At 42.3% G+C, this 21,810-nt stretch overlaps 1 protein-coding gene across 2 annotated transcripts in view; it reads left to right on the top strand.

The window, feature by feature from the left end:
• The window catches only part of ZFYVE16 (zinc finger FYVE-type containing 16), an 82,996-nt gene that overhangs the window by 46,304 nt on the left and 14,882 nt on the right, over positions 1-21,810 (top strand). For both annotated transcript variants that reach the window (XM_077462469.1, XM_077462468.1), the window contains 9 exons: positions 2,660-2,811; positions 5,137-5,383; positions 6,813-6,935; positions 7,037-7,192; positions 8,797-9,021; positions 13,551-13,633; positions 13,744-13,848; positions 17,310-17,460; positions 20,383-20,463. In XM_077462469.1, coding sequence (XP_077318595.1) covers positions 2,660-2,811; positions 5,137-5,383; positions 6,813-6,935; positions 7,037-7,192; positions 8,797-9,021; positions 13,551-13,633; positions 13,744-13,848; positions 17,310-17,460; positions 20,383-20,463 — 1,323 coding nt within the window. The remainder of the gene's footprint in view (positions 1-2,659; positions 2,812-5,136; positions 5,384-6,812; positions 6,936-7,036; positions 7,193-8,796; positions 9,022-13,550; positions 13,634-13,743; positions 13,849-17,309; positions 17,461-20,382; positions 20,464-21,810) is intronic.

The following is a 21,810-nucleotide window of genomic DNA, read 5'->3' as shown; positions in this document are numbered from 1 at the left end:
AAAAAGTCTACACACCCCTGTTTAAAATGTCAGCTTTCTGTGATTAGACAATGGTAAATCATTTCAGAACTCTTTCTACCTTTTTAATGTGACCTATAAACTGTACAACTCAGTTTAAAAAGTAAAAGAGAGAGTAAAACTAAAATAATGTGGTTGCGTAAGTGTGCACACCCTCTTATAACTGGGAATGTAGCTGTGTTCAGAATTAAGCAATCACGTTTAAACTAATGTTGGATAGGCGTCAGTACACACCTACCATCATTTTTAAAGTGCCTCTGATTAACCCCAAATAAAGTTCAGTCTGTCTTTCCTGACATTTTCTTAGTCGCATCCTACAGCAAAAGACGTGGTCCACAGAGGGCTTCAAAATAGTGGTGCACGAATGGAAATTTTGGTGGCGAAAATGAACTCGGCCAAAAACCGTTACCAAACATTATTAAAAAAAAAAAAAAAAAAAAAAATATATATATATATATATATATATATATATATATTTATTTTTTTATGTACAATTGTATTCGACTTTTAATTAATATCAATTTAAATTAATGTGAATTTGTTGGCCATTATTGGCACCTTTTTTAGTGCAAGAAAAATTCAGTCTGTAGTCTCTAACCATCTCATTTATCATGTCCCCAGTCTCTAACCATCTGATACAGATGATCAGAGACTGCAGACATAGTATACGGAGACTGTCAGAGACTGCGGCCATGCTTCAGGAGATGGTCAGAGGGGGGGGTGGACAGCAATGGTGTAGGACGCGAGTAAGCTCCGCTCTCGGTATATCCTGATCTAGTATCCTGTATACCCACAGTGGCCTAACCACACTCCTGCCAGACGGATTGAGACTCCTATATTGTGCCCATCTTGTCCCAGCTGAAGAGGAGCACGACCGCCTCCTCATCGCTGGACAAATACAGGCGACAGGAGACGGACCATGAGGAGCAAGATGGCCACCCGTCCCCGCCCTCACCTACAGAGCACACGGCAAATGACACTGCCAAGGTACTGGAAGCTATGTCTGCATGTCCGTCGTCCCTAACCACAAAGATAGAGGATGGACATTTCCCTTATCAGACAAAATTTGACTAAACTCCGGGACTCGGTTAAAGAGACAGAATTGGTCAGGCAGAGGATGTACTAGATGTACTACACCCTCTTCAACACTCACATGAGGAAGTGCAATGTCAGCTCCAGAAATTGGCCCAAAATGAGCCCACAGGTCCAATCTTCGCTTGATAGGGCTGCCGGAGGGTGCTGAGGGACCAGTTTCGGCCACCTTTCTTGAGAAGCTGCTAATTGAGACCTACAGTGGTGTGAAAAAGTGTTTGCCCCCTTCCTCATTTCCTGTTCCTTTGCATGTTTGTCACACTTAAGTGTTTCGGAACATCAAACCAATTTAAACAATAGTCAAGGACAACACAAGTAAACACAAAATGCAATTTGTAAATGAAGGTGTTTATTATTAAAGGTGAAAAAAAATCCAAACCATCATGGCCCTGTGTGAAAAAGTGATTGCCCCCTAAACCTAATAACTGGTTGGGCCACCCTTAGCAGCAACAACTGCAACCAAGCGTTTGCGATAACGTGCAATGAGGCTTTTACAGCGTCCTGGAGGAATTTTGGCCCACTCATCTTTGCAGAATTGTCCTAATTCAGTTACATTAGAGGGTTTTCGAGCATGAACGGCCTTAAGGTCATACCACAACATCTCAATAGGATTCAGGTCAGGACTTTGGCTAGGCCACTCCAAAGTCTTCATTTTGTTTTTCTTCAGCCATTCGGTGGTGGACTTGCTGGTGTGTTTAGAATGGCAAGACGGAAGCCTTTTCTTACGAAGAAAAAAAATCCAAGCCTGGCTAAATTTAGCAAAAACACATCTGAAGTCTCCCAAAAGCATGTGGGAAAACCTTTTTAGCCATAATTCCAAAAGATGTTTGGTGAAAAAACACTGCACATCACCAAAGGAACACCATACCCACCGTGAAGCATGGTGGTGGCAGCATCATACCTTGAGGCTGTTTTTCTTCAGCTGGAACAGGGACCTTCGTCAACTTAGTAGGAATTATGAACAGTTCCAAATACCAATATTGGCACAAAACCTTCAGGCTTGTGCACAGGAGATGCCATCACAATCTGACACATTTGGAGAGTTTTTGCAAAGAGTGTGCAAATATTGCCAAGTCAAGATGTACCATGCTGATAGACTCCTACCTAAAAAGACTGAGCGCTGGAATAAAATCAAAAGGTGGTTCAACAAATTATTCGTTTTTAAGAGTGTGCACACTTATGCAACCATATTTTTTTTATTTTTTATTTTTACTTCCCTCCACCTTAACGATTTCAGCTTGTTGTACAATGCATAGGTCACATGAAAGGTGAAAAAAGTTGAGAAATTCTTTAACTTTCTTTCATTTTTTTTTTTACATCACAGAAACCTGACATTTTAACAGGAGTGTGTAGACTTTTTTTATATCTACTGCAGATAACAAAAAAAACCTGACGGTGTTTACAACCCTCCGTGACTATACAAAATGAAGAAAAAAAAAGTTTTGCATATAGTTCTATTTTCATGTTGTTTACTTTTATAATTTAGAGATTCTAAATTCCATTTCTAACCAGTGATTTGTCATTTGTTCTTTTTGTTTTTTCATTTTAGGCCTGAATCAGAAGGAGCAGAAGAGGGTGTGGTTTGCTGATGGATTATTACCTAATGGGGAAGTTGCTGATACAAGTAAACTTGCTGCTGTTGGGAAAAAATCCACACAGGATTCTGATGCATCTTCCCCACTCTCTCCGGACAGTGCCTTGGTGAGACTTGCTACCGGTGCTATCCATGTGGTTTTGAGAAGCATTCGCCCTTTTTGTACCAACGTTTTTTTTTTTTTCTTTTTTTAAAGATGGGTGTCCAGACCAAGTTTTAGCAGCACTGCTATGTTTGACAATAACGCTGTTGCTATTAAAGCACAACTAAAGTCTTGCTTTTGAAAACTGCAAGCTGCCAGGTTCTTTATAATATAGACTAATAAAAGAAACCTACCTGCTTGCAGACTTCCTTGGAATGTGCACAGAGCTGTGCAAGCACAGCTCAGTCTACATTTTGGCACAAAATGTGTGTGCTGGAATGACTCCTTTCCACCCATGCATTGAAGTAATGTTATTTCACGCCGACCAATAAATATGGCTTCAGCATGGCAACCTGAAGAAGCCGGGTAGAAGATGCTGGTGTCAGTGAGGGATGTTATGACTGTTTGAAGGTAAGTATTGTGGAGTTTAGCTTTACTTTAATCACTTGGCGCCAAATCGTGTACCTGTAACGAAGATCGGATCTTTTAATAACAACCGGTTGTTACAAGCAGCTGGAGGGGAGGTCCCCTGCTGTCCTCCCACAGCCTTCTGAGGCTCCCCCGTCTCACCGGGAGACCTGAGCTACTAAACCCCGAAAAAAAACCTGCAAGACATCTTGGCCTCCCCACATCCATCCCCTCTCCCCCTTTTCCCTGCCCCTCTACTCTAGTCTGCCTTCCTTCCCCTCCTCCTGTGTCCCTTCTTATCCTTTCCATTCTTTCTCTGTCTCTTATCTTACTCAACAAAAAGCCTTGTAAGTGAAAGCCGACCTAGTAGTTGGACACATCTTCCATTCCTAGCTAGTGTTATGGTACTTACAGAAGATATACTGAATACTTCTATGTGAAGGCTCCCATCCCATTGGAAATTAGCAAACATAAGACACACCCCGCTCAACAAGAAATGCGCTCTAACACTTTGTGTTTTTCTGTGTGACTGTTTGGTTAGCGTATGTGGAGACACCATAGGTTGGTTCCTGCTTTTTTGGACTCTGAACTTTATGTATCCTTCTACACGGAAACGTGTACCTTTTTTATCTCGGTTATGTGTTTTATGGTAGTACCTGTATAATCTGTGTAAAATTTCTATAAAAAATTTTGTGGATACAAAAAAACCTGTAAGACAAATGCATATTGAGCTAGTATGCGTCGCATACTAGCTCATTATGAAATACTTTAGAATGAAGCCCTCCAGCCATGCCTGCACACTGCTGAGACAGCTGACATCTTCCCCAGTGTTTCTTCCAGGTTTGTGGGCTCCAGCGCTATGAGTAGCCGTATAGCTCAGGTGCTGAAGGTCTGGCACGGTAAGCTGAACCTTCAGAGCGCATGCGCTGATAGCGTCATTGGCTGCATGCACTCTGAATATCTTCTAAACTGTGCATGTTTAGGAGTTATTCATGGTACATAGAAGTAAGCCTTATTATATGCTTTAACTAGTTACAATTACAAAATAAGACTTTACTTCCTCTTTAAAGAAGACAGTAGAAGACAATACAGTGTTTAAAACATAGTTTTAACCCATTTATTTTTTTTCCACATTGTTTTCCATTTGTGATCCTATACTATAGAAACCTGGGCAGTATATATTTAAACAATGTACCAAATAAAAGCTTTTTATGTCCTTTAAAAAAAAATGTTTATGGCTGGGTTCACACTGCTGCGGTGTCATATTGCATGTGTTTTCCGCACTGCTGTGCAAATCACATGCGATGTTTGAGTGATGGGAATTCAGCCATACAGTTTGTATAGCTGAATTTGCATTGCATTCGGACCAGTCGTGCAGGACCCTTTTTTTGGTGCGCACCAGAACCTGATTGCATGGGCGTTCACACCCATGCGATCCAATTCCTGTCTGAATTGACAGTTTGCAATGCGATATGCGAACTGATCTCGGGGTGTCGTTGTATTTGTATTGACACCCTCATCGGTTTGCAGAGTATAGTGTGAACTGCCTGCGAGTTGTATGTGATGCGGGAACCTGCACTGGATTTGCACAGGTTCTCGCATCACAGCAGTGTCAACCGGGCCTAAAAGTTTTATATAGGTTAGCAAAATGGTCGTTCTTGTCTAATTTACTGGTGCATACAAATACTTGTAAACTTGTTCTGGGCATCTAGACTTCCACCACCTCTGGTCATGGAGGGTTTTTTGCAGCATTGCTTTTAAAGGTTTTAGTGCCTGTATTTCTTTTTTTAGAATGTTTAGCATTCCAAAGATAAACACTATTTTGTATTGGAGCTGGAAAGATTGCAGCGTAGAATTAATGGCTTTCATTTTTTTTTTGCAGCAAGTTGCTGGCCTTTTCCAGGACAATACAGAGCCATCTAATTCACCTGAAAAGTCGAGTACCTCTGAAGTGTGTGAAGAGCAGGCGCATGTCTCTGAGGAAGCACCTAGCACCTTTACTGTTTCCTCACCAAAAGACTATCGAATGCTGTGTGGGATCGATAAAAGCGTTAGCAGGGAGATGAGTCTTATTCCTGATGATGAGTTGGGCCTTCCGCCTCTTCTGCTGACAAGTGGAGAAAGTGGAGGTAACTGTTATCTGACATTGGGTGATGTATTATGGTTGGGGCAGAGTAAAGGTGTGGCCATACAGTTTGATTTCTGTAGTTCAACAGAATTCTAACAGATTCCTCCATTCATGCAAACAGTGCAGATGGCTCAGTCGTCCTGCTCTACTATTGTATTATGACAGCTGCTGGCCGCAGCTATCAGCATACCTAAACAGCAGCTGCATCTGATTGGATGCAACCACTGTTTGGCTGAAAATGTTCCAGCAGTCTAGTTCAACAAAAGTCGATTGAACATGTTGACTTTTGATTGGAAATTGTCCAGCAGGGCCACACATTCTGCACAGTGTATGCCTAGCATAGGTCTAATGCAGATCACACACTGTGCAACCTGTGTATGCAATCTTCTTTTTAGATCTAACAATAATATGGTCTTCCTAATTGGATACAATAACTGATTACCACACTCTTAGTAACTTGACATGTCCTGCAGCTCCATCCTCTTCCTTCAGCCCAATTAGCTGCAACAGGGTGATCACTGCACTCATAGTTCATTGACACCTACTCCAGCTCTCTAACTGAAAGTCTGTTTTTTGGAACAGACAGCGAGCTGGAAGAAGAGTCTGCAGGAGCCTGACATTGCACCTGTCGTTCACTGATTGAGGTTACAATGCTTTGCAGGCTAATTTGCAAAACATAATAAATTTTAAAAAAATTTATGAAAAAATATGTGCATTTATTATTTTTATGTATTTTTATTTTCAATGGAGATTATGTTGTCTAGAACTACCAAGTTTTTATTATTTTTTTATTTTTACTGCCATTAACTACTTTAGAGATAAACTGAGTCTCGTTTGTTGATTTTTAGTTAAAAATAACAAGCATGTTATACTTATCTGTCCTATGTAATGGTTTTGCACAGAGCAAAACTGGGACAGGTAAGTGTTTTTTTTTCTTTTTTTTTTGTAGCTGCTGACTTTTAAATGGGTGGAACTCTGCTTTTAAGATGAACCTTCTGCCTTTACAAAAAACCCTTTTAAGATTAGTGTGGTTAGTGTGGGAAGTAATGTTTTTCATTGCTTGTCGAGTGGTTTTTCAAATACTCCCAAACTCATTTAATAAGCTGGTTGAGCTGATATTATGTGGCTTGTCTCCAAATTACCGCGGAAAACATTCCCTTTACCACATTCTGAAAAGAAAAGCAAAACAAAGTTGATAAGGTAGTATAAAGTGCAGTAACCAGTGAGATCTTTTTGTTAAACTTGGTTTATTTTCTCATCTGATTAAAATGTATGAAATTAAAAATAAACCTGTTAAAAAAAACCTACTGGAGACATATTGTAGTATTTTATGCAATGGCATAATTCAGTATGCTATTTTTTTTTTTTTTGTATGGAAATGTGATAAAAGGCCCCCCTAAACCTGGGAATTTTATGTGCTTTTGTTTCAGAGGCACTAGTGGAGAACAGTCCTACTCATGCAGGAGTAATGATGCTTTTAAATGAAGATGGGCCCAATCCATTGACCTTCATTTTAAATGCAAACTTACTTGTGAATGTCAAGATGGTAACTTGTAAGTAACAACTTTGCATCATCCTATTTACACTTGCCATACTTATAGGTGCCAAATGTATTGACAAAAATCTTGTGTTTTTTTTATTTTTACTTGTTCAGGTGCTTCAGAAAAATGCTGGTTCTTTGCTACAAATGGATTACATGGCTTAGGCCAGCCAGAAATTGTAGTTGTTTTAAAATGTTTACCAGATGAAGACATTGTCCCTAAAGATATATTTAAACTTATGGTGGACATTTACAAGGATGCACAGAAAGGTAACAGTACATGTGTACACAATAATATTTCAATATAGCCTCAAACTGCCAAGGGTACAATGCTGAACATGTCCCCAGGGTTCAGGTAGAAGCTGAAATTGAAATGAACCTATGCTTTGCCCATTGAGGACAACTTAAAAGCTTTACTTAGCTGCTGCCCTCCTTAGCTTCACATCCTTTTTCTCCTCTGTCGCTCTGTTCCACCACAGCAAGCTAAGAGAGGTACTTCCCAGTATAAGGAACATGTGATGCACTCCATCACTGATGATTGGTTGTTCAGGCTTCTATTGAAAAACACAGTAAAAATGTGTGTTCTTATGACCCCCCCCCTTTCAGAGCAGGAGGGGAAGAAGCGTTTAAAGCAGGCTAGATGCATAGTATATATGTTTCTGCAATAACAAATTGCTCTGCTTGCAAAGTTTTGTATTCAAAGTAAAGTTTTGCTTTAAAACTTTGATGTGGGTGTGCTAACTTCAGCCATTGTTGGTGTCTAGCTATACTGCCGTAGGTGATGGGTACTGCAAATAATTGAAGTGTGGTTGTGTAACTATTTTCTGGCTTTGGGCAGTATGCTAGTTCTGCAGCAATAAACTTGAATTTAGAATAACTGCATATGTTTTCTATACAATAATACAAATATGCAAACAGGAAGTCAGCCAGTTTCTTTCTCAAGGTTCTGATGCATATATTTTTTATTTATTTTTCCATAACATATTTGACTTTAATGTCGCTACAGAATAAAACTACCATTATGTTACTAACAGAAGAGCATGCCACTTTCAGCTAATCACTTTTAAGTGATAAAAAAACATACATTTTTTTTTTTCTGTGCCCTAGCTTTATGCAATAATTTGCTGGCATGCACTGCATACTAGCATATAATGAAAGACTTGCCTGTCAAAGGATGCCTCCAACACTGCGCTGTCAGTGCTCAGGAGCTTCCATCTTCACTTGGTGTTCCTCCCAGGGTTTGTTCCGTTTTGGCCACTTGAATGACCGGGCATTGATGACATCGCTCCCGCGCATGTGCACTTGAATTGCATCACCACTGCACAGTGGATTCAGTAATGTATTCTGAGCTGCACATGTGTGGCTCATTGTACATGACCCCTGACAGGCAGGAGTTATCATTTACGGTAAAATAAACCATCAGGACCTGTCTGCATTTTTATTTAAGAGCCTTTTCACACTGTGTGCCCCCGGCTTCAGCGGTAAAACAGTGCTATTTTTAGCGCCGTTTTACTGGCGCTATTCGGCCGCTAGCGGGGCAGTTTTAACCCACCGCTAGCAGCCAAAATTGCATTTTGCCGGCGGTATAGCAGCACTGCCCCATTGATTTTCAATGGGAAGGAGCGGCAAGTTCACCGCTCCAAAGAAGCTGCTGGCAGGACTTTTTCTGACGCCCTGCCAGCGCACCGCTCCAGTGTGAAAGCCCTTGGGCTTTCACACTGGAGTGAATGGAGCAGCTGTTTTAAGGCGGTTTGCAGGTGCTATTTTTAACGCTATAGCGCCTGCAAAATGCCCCAGTGTGAAAGGGATCTAATTGTTGAGATTAATATTGTTTTAAGTCTTTTTGCGTTACTTAATGCATGTTTTTTTAACAGGAAAATATATAGGCAATTTGGAAAATATCACATTTACAGAAAGCTTTCTGGGTAGTAAGGATCATGGCGGAGTCCTGTTCTTTACACCGACTTTTCAAGAGCTCAGCGGATTGCCTGTTCCCAACAGTCCTTTCTTGTGTGGAGTTCTCATTCAGAAAATGGAAGTACCCTGGGCTAAAGTTTTTCCCATTCGCCTGATGCTGAGATTGGGAGCTGAATATGCTGGTAAGCTTTGTGTACCATACTTTGACATTGAAGATACGTTCTTCTTAACCTTTTCGTGGCTGGCAATAATCGGTGCCTAGCTGCCCCAGCTAATTTTAGTATCGTCCGTATGCCTTGGTTAACTTGACTATAACTGTGTTTTTGTATTGTGTTTTTTTTTTTTTTTTTTTTCTTTTTCAGTTTAACAGCTTATTTATTTATTTATTTCAACTTTTTATATTTATGTTTTAGTCCGTTATTGACTGGCACAGTTGACATATTTTAGTTCTGCTGGAGGATGTTTATGAATGCATCCTCACCACAGGCATCTGGCAGAGAAACTGTTAATGTAGGAAATATTGGTGGGAAGTGTTAAAAGTATGAGGCATATAAAGATGCCTTACAAACATAGTTTCAAACCTCAAGATGCAGTTCTGTAAATACATTTCTTGCTTTTTTGGGTCATTTTACACCTGATTTTGTTGAGGTAACACATGTGCCACAAATGTTCTATACTGCAGCCCATTTTGATTGGGTCCCAACACAAAATCACATCTGCTGTAATCTTTCTTTAACAATGCATTGTGGTGCACTTACGTGTGCTTTAGTGCATTTGCACTCTGTGAATGCATTGGGTGCTATTCAAAATGACTGGCATTTCAGTGCGTTACAGCATGCTTGGTGTTGGCATAAGTTGAAATCGCACACATGTTGTGCCATGGCACATGTAACACATGTTGTGTCAATGGGTCCTAGGGGAATAATTGTGGTAAACTCTGAAACTGATCCTGGGATTACCTTATATAATGATTTGTTTTAAAGTAGTTTCTAAAGGCAGAATGTTTTTTATCTTAATGCATTCATTCATCATGCATTAAGATAACAAAAAAAAACTTCTGCATGCAACAGCCCCCCTAATATTTACCTAAACCCCATCTCGATCCAACGATGTTGCACGAGAGCCTTAGCTGTCCAGGACTCTTCCTCCTGATTGGCTGAGACGCAGCAGGTGGCACCATTGACTCCCGCTGCTGTCACTCAGTGAGCCACTGAGGAGAGAGGGGAGGGGCGGGGCTGAGCCACTCTCCGTGTCTGAATGGGCACAGGGCATCGGCTTGGCTCGGGTGCCCCCATAGCAAGCTGCTTGCTGTGGGGGCAGGAAAGAGGAGTCCTGGAGCGATGGCGAAGGACCCCAGAAGAGGAGGATTTAGGCTGCTCTGTGCAAAACCACTGCAGAGAGCAGGTAGCTATAACGTTATATTTTAACAAAACATTTTTTTTTCTTTCTTTTTTTTAAAGGGTAAATTTATATTTATCTTTCAGAAAATAATAAATACAACATCCATGACACACCTTGTACAAAGGATAATAGTGATAAACAAACATCCTTAACCATCCTCAGACATGTGAACAAAAGATATGCATCATGCGATACACCTTCAGCATCTTATCAATAAAAACAAACCTTTGCATATCTGTTTGGTTACGTATGGAATTGTAGAGCAAAAAGAACAGAGAAGCAAAACAAAATAAGCTAAACCTAAAACTTTTGGAAAATAATGCACTCCATCACACTGAGTACTCAAAGTAAACTCGGTGCTACTTCTGTGTACAATTAACCCCGTTCTGTACAGTTTTGTACTTGGGTTACTCTGCCACCCCCCCACACATACTACACCTCTGTCCCCAGATACTGATGTAATCCACCCGGCCCATATTTTTTTCAAACTTTTTAGGGCAACCCCTAGCGCTTTGTGTTAGTTTGTACATTGGCAATACTCTGTTAAATAGTTCCACCCAACATTAAAGAGATGGAGGAACCGGGTCCTTCCAGCTGCACATAATTTTAGGCCCATTGTTGATGGTTAACTCAAATTTTTTGACCTGTAAGGGCCTTTAAAGCATCCCCTATTGAAAATTTTGGGTTCCAAAATTTGCTGTTTCATGGGTGCATATAATTTCGACATTTTGGATATCTATTTATTCACATAACCTCGTCTTTTTATAGTTTACCAAAAAATTGGGTAATATGTTGTACTTGTGTGCCCTAAAAGCAGGGCCTACATATGTATTGTGGAAATTTGCCCATCCCTGTGTACTTGTATAATTACAGTTTATAAATATAAGCAAGGTTTTTAGAACAAAAAAAAACGCAAATTGATTAATTACATCAAGCAGAGCTTTAGGGCCGGTTCACACTGCGGGCGACTGCGATCCGACTTCAGGTCGGTCTAGGTTGCCTCAAGTCGCCTCCAGGTCGCGCTGCATTAAAAACAATGATAGTCAATGGAGCTGTCTTAATATACACTACTGCAGTAGCTCCGACTTTTAAAAAAGGTTCCTGTACTACTTGGAAACGACTTCTAGGCGACTTGTACCCATCCATGTCAATGTAAGTCGCCTCTCCTGTTCATCTGTAGGCTACTTGCAGGCTACTTGACAGGAAGTCACCCAGCCCCCACTGCAGGCAGCCCCTCCTTTCCATACACATTAGTTTCGTTTTCCTGGTTATCTTGAACTCACACAGACCAAGAGCTCAGTCCTGCAAAATGTCTGCTATGAACAGGAGAGAACCAGTGGACAATGAGTCCCTCATACGCTTTGTTCGGGAGAGAAGGTGTCTGTATGCCAAGACTGTATGGCAAGTGACGTGGAAAGTGGACAATGACATACAGCATATGTACTTGCCTTGTGATCGACATCCGTGTATACTTGAAAAACTTGTCATCAAAACTACGCAAGTTCTCATACATAGCCCAGAACTGCCCTCTGTTATGTCAATTGGCAATGATTGGATGGATCCAGTAGCGACGTCTTCTTCCCATCCTCCTCCTCCGCTTCATTTCTTCTTCTTCCTCTTCCATCAGTACTGCCAAACCAGCTGTTAGGACAGCTGACATAAGGTAACGCACAGAGAGCATTTTGGACACAGAACAACTGGCAAAAACAGGAACAAGGAAGAAGACAGGAACAGGAATGATGTCACAAGGGGTGAAAGCTCACTTGTACAGTTCCCTGTCCTGGAGGCGACTTGTAAGTCGCCCCAAGTCGCGCTGTTAAGTCGGATACAAGTCGTATCCGACTTGGCTTCACAAGTAGTGTCGCCTCGTGTCGCCCCCTGTGTGAACCAGCCCTTAGCTGAATTTTTTTTCCTGATTGTACAGTAAGTGCCGGTTCACACAGGGGCGACTCAGATCCGACTTCAAGTCGCCCCAAGTCACCTCAGGTCGCACAACATGTAGAAATCAATGTAAGTGAATGAGAGATGTCTTAATGCACACTACTGAAGTCGCTCCGACTTCAAAAAAGGTTCCTGTACTACTTCAATCCGACTTGTAGGCGACTGGTACCCATTGATTTCAATGGAGGTCGCCTCCAAGTCTGATCTCTGTCTATACAGAAGCGACTCTCAGAGAATTATCAGCTCTCAAAAAGAGTTCCCCCCCTGAGAGCTCATTCTCTGATTGGCCACGGCAAGTCGCCTGGCCTGGAGTAGTGTTGTAAGTCGAGTCCAAGTCACGTCAAGTCACATCAAGTCACATCAAGTCACGTCAGGTCAAGTCACTTCAAGTCACGTCGTGTTGCCCCTGTGTGAACCGAGCCTAAAGGACACAGACACGGGTTAAGAGCAAAATATTTTGGGACTAATGCTCCATTCACACTTGTGCGACTTGTCATGTGACTTTGGACACTAAAGTTGTCTGACAAGCCGCACCCCACGTTTTCAATGTTCAATGTTTTTCAATGACAAGCGTTCAAATATGTGTGTCTTAAAGTCGCAGCTACTTTAAATTGGTTCTTGCGCTGCTTTCTTCTTAATTTCATGTGACTTAAGTGCCATAGACTGCAATGTAAACCCTCAAGTCGCATGAAAGTCACACATGAATGTTAGGGCCGGTTCACACTGCAGGCGAGGCGACTCCGACTTGCCTCGCCGCGACCTGCAGCGGCCTCGGCGGCGACTTGCAAATGACTTCTGTATAGAAGTCAATGCAAGTCGCCCCGAGGTCACCCGAAAGTAGTACAGGAACCTTTTTTCTGAGTCGGAGCGACTCGAGTCGCTCCTCTCAGAACGGTTCCATTGTACAGAACGGGGGCGACTTGCGGGAGCGAGGCGAGTCGTGTCGCCTCGCATCGCCCGCTGTGTGAACCGGCCCTTATACATGCAACTATTGTCCATTATCATTGGTCAAAGTCGCACTCAAGTCAAACCCATCCACAGTTGCATCAGAGTTACTTTTGACATATATTATTTTTGACATTTACAGGTTTTCATGATCTCGTTGCTGTACTGGCTGCTGGTGCTGTAGCATTGTATTGTCTATGTATTGTTGTCACGGTTTGACTACTGCTTGTATCTTTTTAATTGTTTTAAAAAAGCAATAAAAATCATTTAACAAAAAAAGTTGCATCAAAGTTGCACTCTAAAGTCGTGCGACTTTGTAGTCGTACAAGTGTGCATGGACCCTTAAGAGCCACACATTACCTGAGCCTAGTCAAGACATTTAATTGCAGTAATCTCTTTCATTTTTTTTTTTTTCCCCTTCAAGTGTATCCTTCTCCCATAACAAGTCACAGACACCGAAAATCTGTATATGGAGAGATTGGACATACTATCATTAATTTATTAACTGTAAGTACTGATGGTTTTTGTATATGTTAACACATATGTGTTCCCGTGTGTGTAATAGATCCTAGTGAGTGGCCTACTTGTGGTTGTCTTTTATTATGTTTTTTTTCCAGGACCTTAGAAATTACCAGTATACAATCCCACATGTAGATGGTTTAGTAATTCACATGGAAATGGGCAAAAGCTGCATAAAGATCCCTTCATGGAGACACAACGAGGTATATACAATTTTATATAATACTATATACTAATATATGTATAGTATTGATACAATGTTATTTTGAGGTGTAAATGTAAGGGCCGGTTCACACTGCGGGCGATGCGAGGCGACACGACTTGCCTCGCCGCGATCTGACAAGTCGCCCCCGTTCTGTACAATGGAACCGTTCTGAGAGGAGCGACTCGAGTCGCTCCGACTCAGAAAAAAGGTTCCTGTACTACTTTTGGGCGACCTCAGGGCGACTTGCATTGACTTCTATACAGAAGTCATTTGCAAGTCGCCGCTGAGGTCGCGGTGAGGCAAGTCTGTGTCGCCTCGCATCGCCCGCAGTGTGAACCGGCCCTTAAGGAACATCACTTTAGAGGGTTGTGGTGATTGTGTGTATGGTTAGCTTGCCATATACTAATGTTTTCATGGCAGACACTTCCAGCGCTCTTCTTTAACCTTTTCCACAGGAGTGTTTGAATGATTACCTTTTACTTAGACATAAAACAACTGTGTCTGCAGGGTAGATGCAGTCCTCATCCAGTAGCTCTGTATTTGAAAATGTTATTATGTGCTCCATCATCCTTAAAGGATGCTGATTGATTTTTTTATTTTGATTTTTTCTACCTTGTCTCTCTTAGTGATGGGTCATTTGTTAAAGCGGAGTTCCAGTCGTTTTTGTGTTTTATTAGAAAGTCAGCATCTTCAAAAAGTGTAGCTGCTGACTTTTAATAAACGTACTCCCCTGTCCCACAGTCCAGTGATGCAGCCGCCTAAACCCTCGGTTCTCTCCCTCGCCTCTCCCCAGCGCCAGCATTACAAGTGTGGACACCCGGCTGTGACAGCTTGTGGTATCACAGCTGTGTGCGCACTGCACATGCGCAGTGTTCCAGAATAATGCAGGGAGGGGTGAGAGGAGAACTTCCGCTTGAGTCGCCTAGATGTAGGCAAGTCGCGGAAGTAGGCAAGGGGTACCTGTCAAAAGGGGTTGAGGAGTGCTTAAAACAGAACTTCCACTTTTGGGTGGGACCCTGCTTAAAAAGTGACCCCCCCCCCCCCCCCAAATATTAACAAACATGTTACTTACCTGCTCTGTACGGTGGATTAGCAGCCCAGTTTCTCCTCTTCTCGGGTCTCTCTTCTGTGCTCCTGGCCCCTCCCTCTATGTTGAGTGCCCCCACAGCAAGAAACTTGCTATGGGGGCACCTGAGCCGAGTCACAGCTCCCTGTGTTCATTCAGACACTGAGCCCTGCTCCTGCCCCCTCTCCCCTGATTGGCTATCTGACTTTGACAGCAGTGGGAGCCAATGGCACCACTGCTGTGTCTCAGCCAATTAGGAACGAGAATTTCAGATGGCTGAGACATTTGTGGCTATTGCTGGACAGAGGGGGCTCAGGCAAGTGTGATGGGGGGCTGGTGCACGCAGAAGGCTTTTTATCTTAATGCATAGAATACATTAAGATAAAAAAAAAAAAAAAAGGTCTGACTTTACAACCCCTTTAAGTACAGACAGTGGAAAGAGGGGGCCTGCCCAGAAGCAGAGGTTATCTCTGATATGGTAGCAAGTACGTTATATAAATTTAATGTTTATTTGAAATTATTATTTATTTTTCAGCTTCACACTGTAAGGGGAGGAGAGGAATACTTTCTAGTGCAATGAGCAGCATGTTAAAGCGGTTGTCAACTTGTAAATTTAACCACTGAAGTGACAGAAATGAAGGGAGGGGGAGGCGCACCTAAGTGTATTATTAAAACATGAGATTTTATTACATAAGAACACTTACAAGATGTAAACTAAATCACGCTTTCATAGAAGTGTTATCACCCCCAAGGCTGCCGCTGTCCTACAGGTCTGTCAGGGGGTTCGAATGGCTGTTGGTAAGGGAGCTGGAATGCCTGGAGCATCCAGGAAGTCTGCGCAAACCAGTGTGGACCGCACGGAAGGAAGTGACGTCACTGGAGGAGGCACCAACCTGGATCATGATAGAGGATGTGATGGTATGCAAGCTATATTTTCAGAGCACACAGCTCCTTCTACTGGCCTGTTTTTCACCATACACCCTGAAAGGAATATCCTCAGATGATACAAAAATCCTCATGCATAGGTTGTACCCATTTATCTGCAGCCATCTGTCCTCTACATCCAGTTAGTTCAGAATTTACATAGCTTCTCTGAACTTCAGAAGGCAGGGGTTGGGGATCTGATGTCCACACTGCACAACTCGGAGAGGAGAGCTGAGTGTAATCTGAGACCTGATTGAAGGTGAGGGACACAACTGCCTGCTATACAATCTAATAAGGAAACGCACATAGCTGAAGCTGTCATTCACAGGCTGTGTGCTGGAGGCTCAATCACCACCCCCCTGGATCCAATGGAGTTGACACAACCTGTCAGAAAGGACTCGTGCAGATAGCAGAGGAACAGTAGACCGAAATCACGCTCAGTGCTTTGGTGTGAGGCAATCACACTCTATTGAAAGATAAGCTTTGTTCATTTTTCATCTCAGAGGTTTACAACCACTTTTACCTTTTCAGATTGACGTAAAGCTATGGCCTCCACTGCTACCCGACACTTTCTGGTGTCTCTGGTATTGCAAGCCCCAATGCATACTGCTCTGCTTTAGTTTCACTACTGTGTCCTGTTGTGACAAAGGGGTTGGCAGGAGAAAACAGTGCACAGTGGGAGACACCCTATCTATCTGACATACCCGGTAATGTAGGATTGCACTGGTGGCTGTAGCTCTGCAACACAGTATTTGTTGTCCACTGTAAAGTGTTCTGTTCTTTACAGGGTGTAGCTAGTAGGAGTTTTTAGTTAGTGAGAGGGTTGCTTATAACATCCTCCTGAGCTGCGTCTGTAATAATAGCTACTGCCCTTGGGCAATGAGTGAACCCAATCTGAACTACTGATGGCATATAGAAAGGTTTCAAGTTGGCCTAAAATATCAGTCTAAGGACTAAAGGAGGACCTAAATTCAACTCTTGATTTTAGGTCCCCAGATCTGTGGGATTTAAATAGCCTGGTTGAAAAAAGACAAAAAGTCCATCTGGTTCTACCAATAAAAGGAAAATGAGAAAATAAACAATCCTATATACATAATCCTATACCCAAAGTTGATTAACCCAGCCAAGCATGATTGTTTGCTCCAGCAGGGGAAAAATCCTTCCTGATCCCCCAAAAGGCTTGAGGTTTCAGCCGATCAGGATTGGTGTTGTGTAAACCTTCAGTTGGTGAAAGCTGTAGCTCATTTCTTGTAGATCAGCAGGGTATTGTGAGTGTAGACATTGCAGGACACGGAATATTGGGGACACCACATTAATGTTTCTTCCATGGAAGCGCACCAGGGTTTCCTCCATATTCATCTGAATTACAGCCAAGTCTATTTTTGTTATGTTAAAACATGGTGGTGGATTGAATAGATCAGAATTGTATTGTGTAGATTCTTAACTATATAGGTATTATTTTTCTATAGATACTAAAGGTAATTCATTCATGTAATGAACACGTCATAAGCATCGGTGCCAGCTTCAGTATGGAGGCCGATTCTCACCTGGTCTGTGTACAAAATGAAGATGGAATTTACCAGACACAAGCGAGCAGTGTTCCTGGCCAATCACGCCAAGGTGAGGACTGGAAACCAGATGATTAGTATATAAAGTCGCCAATCCTGAAACACAAGTTGATAGAACGTGTTATGCATTGTGGCTTCACCCTGTCCTATTTTCATTCAGTGACAGATAAGTTCCTTATGTCAGCTGTTTTACACGCTGGAAAGTTTTCTGATTTTGTTTTATAAGAAGAGGCAAGTTTCAAGAATGCTTTTAAAGTGAACCTGTCAAACTACTGTAACAGTCTTGCTTTTTTTCTGTGGACATAAACATATTTAGTATAAAAGTTGCCTTTTTCTTTTTTTAAGTCCTTAACCACTTCAATACCGGGCACTTAAACACCTTCCTGCCCAGACCAATTTTGAGCTTTCAGCGCTGTCGCACTTTGAGTGACAATTGCGCGGTCATGCTACACTGTACCCAAATTACATTTTTATCATTTATTTCCCACAAATAGAGCTTTCTTTTGGTGGTATTTGATCACCTCTACGGTTTTTTATTTTTTGCTTGTTTTTTTTTTGTTTCAGTTTCAAAACTTTGTAAATAAGTAAGTTTTCTCCTTCACTGATGGGCACTGATAGGGATACACTGATGGGCAATAAGGCAGGACTGATGGGCACCGATGAGGTGGCATTGATGGACACTAATATGCGGCACTGATGGGTGGCACTGATGGGCACTGATAGGTGGCACAAATTGACACTGATAGCTGGCACGGATTGGCATGGATGGGCGTGGGTAGGCGGCACAGGTGGGCGTGGGTAGGCGGCACAGATGGGCACTGATAGGCGGCACGGATGGGCACTGATAGGCGGCATTGTATTATAATATACTGTACTAATGGATGCCAATCAGTGATGCCCATTGTGGGCACTAATTGGCATCCATTATGGGCACTGTGGAATCCCTGGTGGTCTAGGGTGGCATACCTTGTCCTGGGCATCCCTGGTGGTCTGGTGGCGTCCCTGGTGGTCCAGTGTGGGCATCCTCGGGGGGGGGGGGGGGGGCTGCGCTGATAATCGATCAGCACAGACCCCCCTGTCAGAGGAGCAGCCGATCGGCTCTCCTCTACTCGCGTCTTACAGACGCAAATGTGAGGAAAAGCCGATCACCGGCTCTTATTTACACTGTGATCAGCTGTGATTGGACACGGCTGATCACGTGGTAAAGAGTCTCCGTCGGAGACTCTTTACCGAGATCGTAGTTGCAGGGTGTCAGACTGACACCCCGCAACAACGATCGCCGGATTTTGAAACCACTTTGCCGCCGTCATTTTGTTATAGGGCGGGCGGAAAGTGGTTAATTAGGTTATACCTGCATACTTATAAATAATATGTTTTGTACTTTGGTAGGATTCCTCCTGTATTTTGGAGGCTGTATTTTAAAGCTGATGTTTTAATCGGTGTAAATTTTGCCCTCCCTGGTTCCATTGCTTACCTTGTTTTGGTGATGTATTTTGTGCTTCATTATAAAATGTAGGAAGATCATGGCTGGTGGGAGGGGCTAGCAGGCGGTGTACATAACTTCCTGAAAACTTTACAGCACCCGGCCTCAGGACTATTCTCAAGAACCTTCAGTCGTCATGCAAGCAGTGGGCTGGCTCTTGGGAGGAGCTATACAAATATCCGTGTCTTGAGGGGAATGTCATTCTGGAGGGGTGGGTGTTCCTAGGCAGAATGCATTTGCACTATGTAATGCTACGTCATTTGATTGAAAAAAAAAATCGAATCAAATGAGGAAGTTACTGGCTACGGACAGTAAGGCTGGGGAGGAGGTAGCCAGATGATGCTGGATGTCCTGCAGCCAGGGAATGAGGTAGGCTCGATCTGACTTTCTGATGTACACTGAGATTAACTCACTGTATGCAGTGAAATACATTTCAGTTCAGGAGTGGAGCCTGTACAACTCTGCAAGAGTGAAGGTAATGTTTGAGTTCAGCTTTAAATATACTATCTGTTCTCTCTTTTTGGGCCCCTTTCACATGTGTGAACTGTTCAGATCCGCCTGTCAGTTTTTTAGGCCAATCTGATCGGGAGCTCCATGCAGGTCTATGGAGAGTCGGATGTCAGAAGTGACATGTCCGCTGACATTCGATCCGCTCCGCAAAATCCAGACGGATGCAAACCCTATTTTTCATCCGTCTGGCGGATTGGATTGGATGAAAACGGACAAGCGGTCCGTTATCGTCCGATCCTCCCATAGGGGAGAGCGGAGCTCTGACAGGTCCTTCCCTGCACAGAGTGCACAGGCAGACTTGTCATCTGTCGGCTCAGCGGGGATCAATGGATCGATCCCCGCTGAGCAAGCGGAGGAGTAGAAACGGATCCGTAGGCCTGAAAGGGGCCTTACAATTTTATTTTTATGGACTTCAGTATACAGAGTATGTGGAAGCAACATAGATAAAAAATGTTTGCCTTCTTACATATAAAAAACGGAACAATATTATCAGCACATACCACAGAATAATCGAGCAAAAGTGGAGTATACAAATAGAACAGTAAAGAATGAGTTATAGCATGTGCAGTAAATGATTATAAAGTGATTGTAAACGATCACCTTGTAAACAACTCATTTAGTTTAAAATATAAATGAAAGGCAAATAATTTGTGTATAGATATAACATAGATATAAATTTAAAATAGAGGTACCTTGGCATTATGGTGTCCTAGAAGGTACAACTTGTAGTATATGATGCCAAAAATTGCTTTGGAACCATCTGAATTATGAAACCACAATTCTTTTCAAAATGGTATTAATTTTTAATTTTGGTAGCGATTTGTGTAATATATAATATCTTGTATGTCATGCTAAACTCCCTGTGCAGCAATATGGGAGAGGACCACTTGTTTTCCCTCTCTGCAGACCTCATATAGTGCATTTGTTTCCATCATTAACAGTGTATTTAATTGTTGTGTTTTTTTTGGGGTTTTTTTTCAGTTACTGGAGCAAGTTTTATTGTTTTCAATGGTGCTCTGAAAACGTCATCTGGCTTCCTTGCCAAGTCTAGCATAGTAGAAGGTATGTACACACGTAGATTTTAGTTTAGGATTTCATGCATTTTTTTTTTTTTTTTTTTTTTTAGGGCTGTTACTGATTTAAAATTTTCGTGTTCCTTTAATCGATTTTTTTTTTTTACTTGATCGACACATTTCGATTAATTAGAACGCACATACAGATCCTACTACTTTTAGCTGATCTCCTTGCATTGCAACTCTGCATTAGTCAGTGGTAAATGTGGCATACACTATATACAATCACCCGACACTAGTTTCCACAATCCATGATTTAACTTCACAGTTCACACAAATACGTTTTAAATTCAAACTGTAGCACTGTAAGTAATTTTTTTTTTTTTTCCCACAGTAGCACGACAATCCCCCTCCCCCCACCTCCGGTCTAACTAATCACTCTCACCTTATGGCATGGACACCTGTGCAAACAGGTGGTCATGCAAGCGGGTATCAAAAGGGTTAACACGGACCATAAACTTCTCATGTCTCCTTAGATCTCGGCAAGGACACCAGGTCATGGGTAGAAAGAAAAGATCTAAGTGTAAGATTACATTTTTGTGTTCAAACACAAACTACTCACATAAAGTAGATTAAAAACACAGCATGTAAAGCCGACAATCGTGTTAGTTCCGTGGGGCAGCGGTGGGTGAAGTCATGCATAGCTCCTCCCCCGTAGGCGTTGGGTTCAATCAGAACTTCGTCACCGGACTCCTCCCCCCCTTCCCTTCGTTAGCAGACGGAGGCTCTTGGGGAAAGGGGGAGGACGGAAGACTCGGAAGCTAGGGGAGAGGTGAGTACCGATCAAAAGAATTTTGATCGATCAAAAAAATGAACAATTAATTAATCTTTAATTTTCACAGCCCAAATTTTTTTCAAATAAGGTAGTCATTCAATGCAGTTAAAGTAAAACACTGCAGTGCTGAGCTTAAAAAGGTTTGAAAACCCCCCTCATATTACATGTTTTGTTGGTTTTCCAACTGCAGAGAAGTTTTCGTAACCTCTAGTGGAAACATACTTAAAATGACTTAAACTGCTTCTGAAGTTTAATTGACCACTTACTTTGGTTAAACTCAGACTGAAAAAAGTGAAACAAATATGTGCAAAGGTTACGCCTCTTAGGCTGCTTTCACACTGGTGCGTCGGCGGGAAAGCGTTGCTATTTTTAGTGGCACTTTAGTGGCGCTTGTAACCCTGCACTAGCGGCTGAAAGGGTTAAAACGACCTGCAAAGCGCCACTGCAGCGCTTTGCCATTGGTTCAACGGCACTGCCCATTCATTTCAATGGGCCATGTGCGCTTTATCATCTACCTTGATGACTACATATTAGGGATGCGCCGATACCAAGCATTTGAGT

Source organism: Lithobates pipiens, unplaced genomic scaffold, assembly GCF_037356315.1.
Source record: "Lithobates pipiens isolate NorthernLeopardFrog02 unplaced genomic scaffold, aLitPip1_a1.2 Scaffold_3, whole genome shotgun sequence".
Lineage (NCBI taxonomy): Eukaryota > Metazoa > Chordata > Amphibia > Anura > Ranidae > Lithobates > Lithobates pipiens.
The sequence above is the reverse complement of the archived record's forward strand: the minus strand, read 5'-3'. Positions and strand labels throughout refer to the sequence as shown.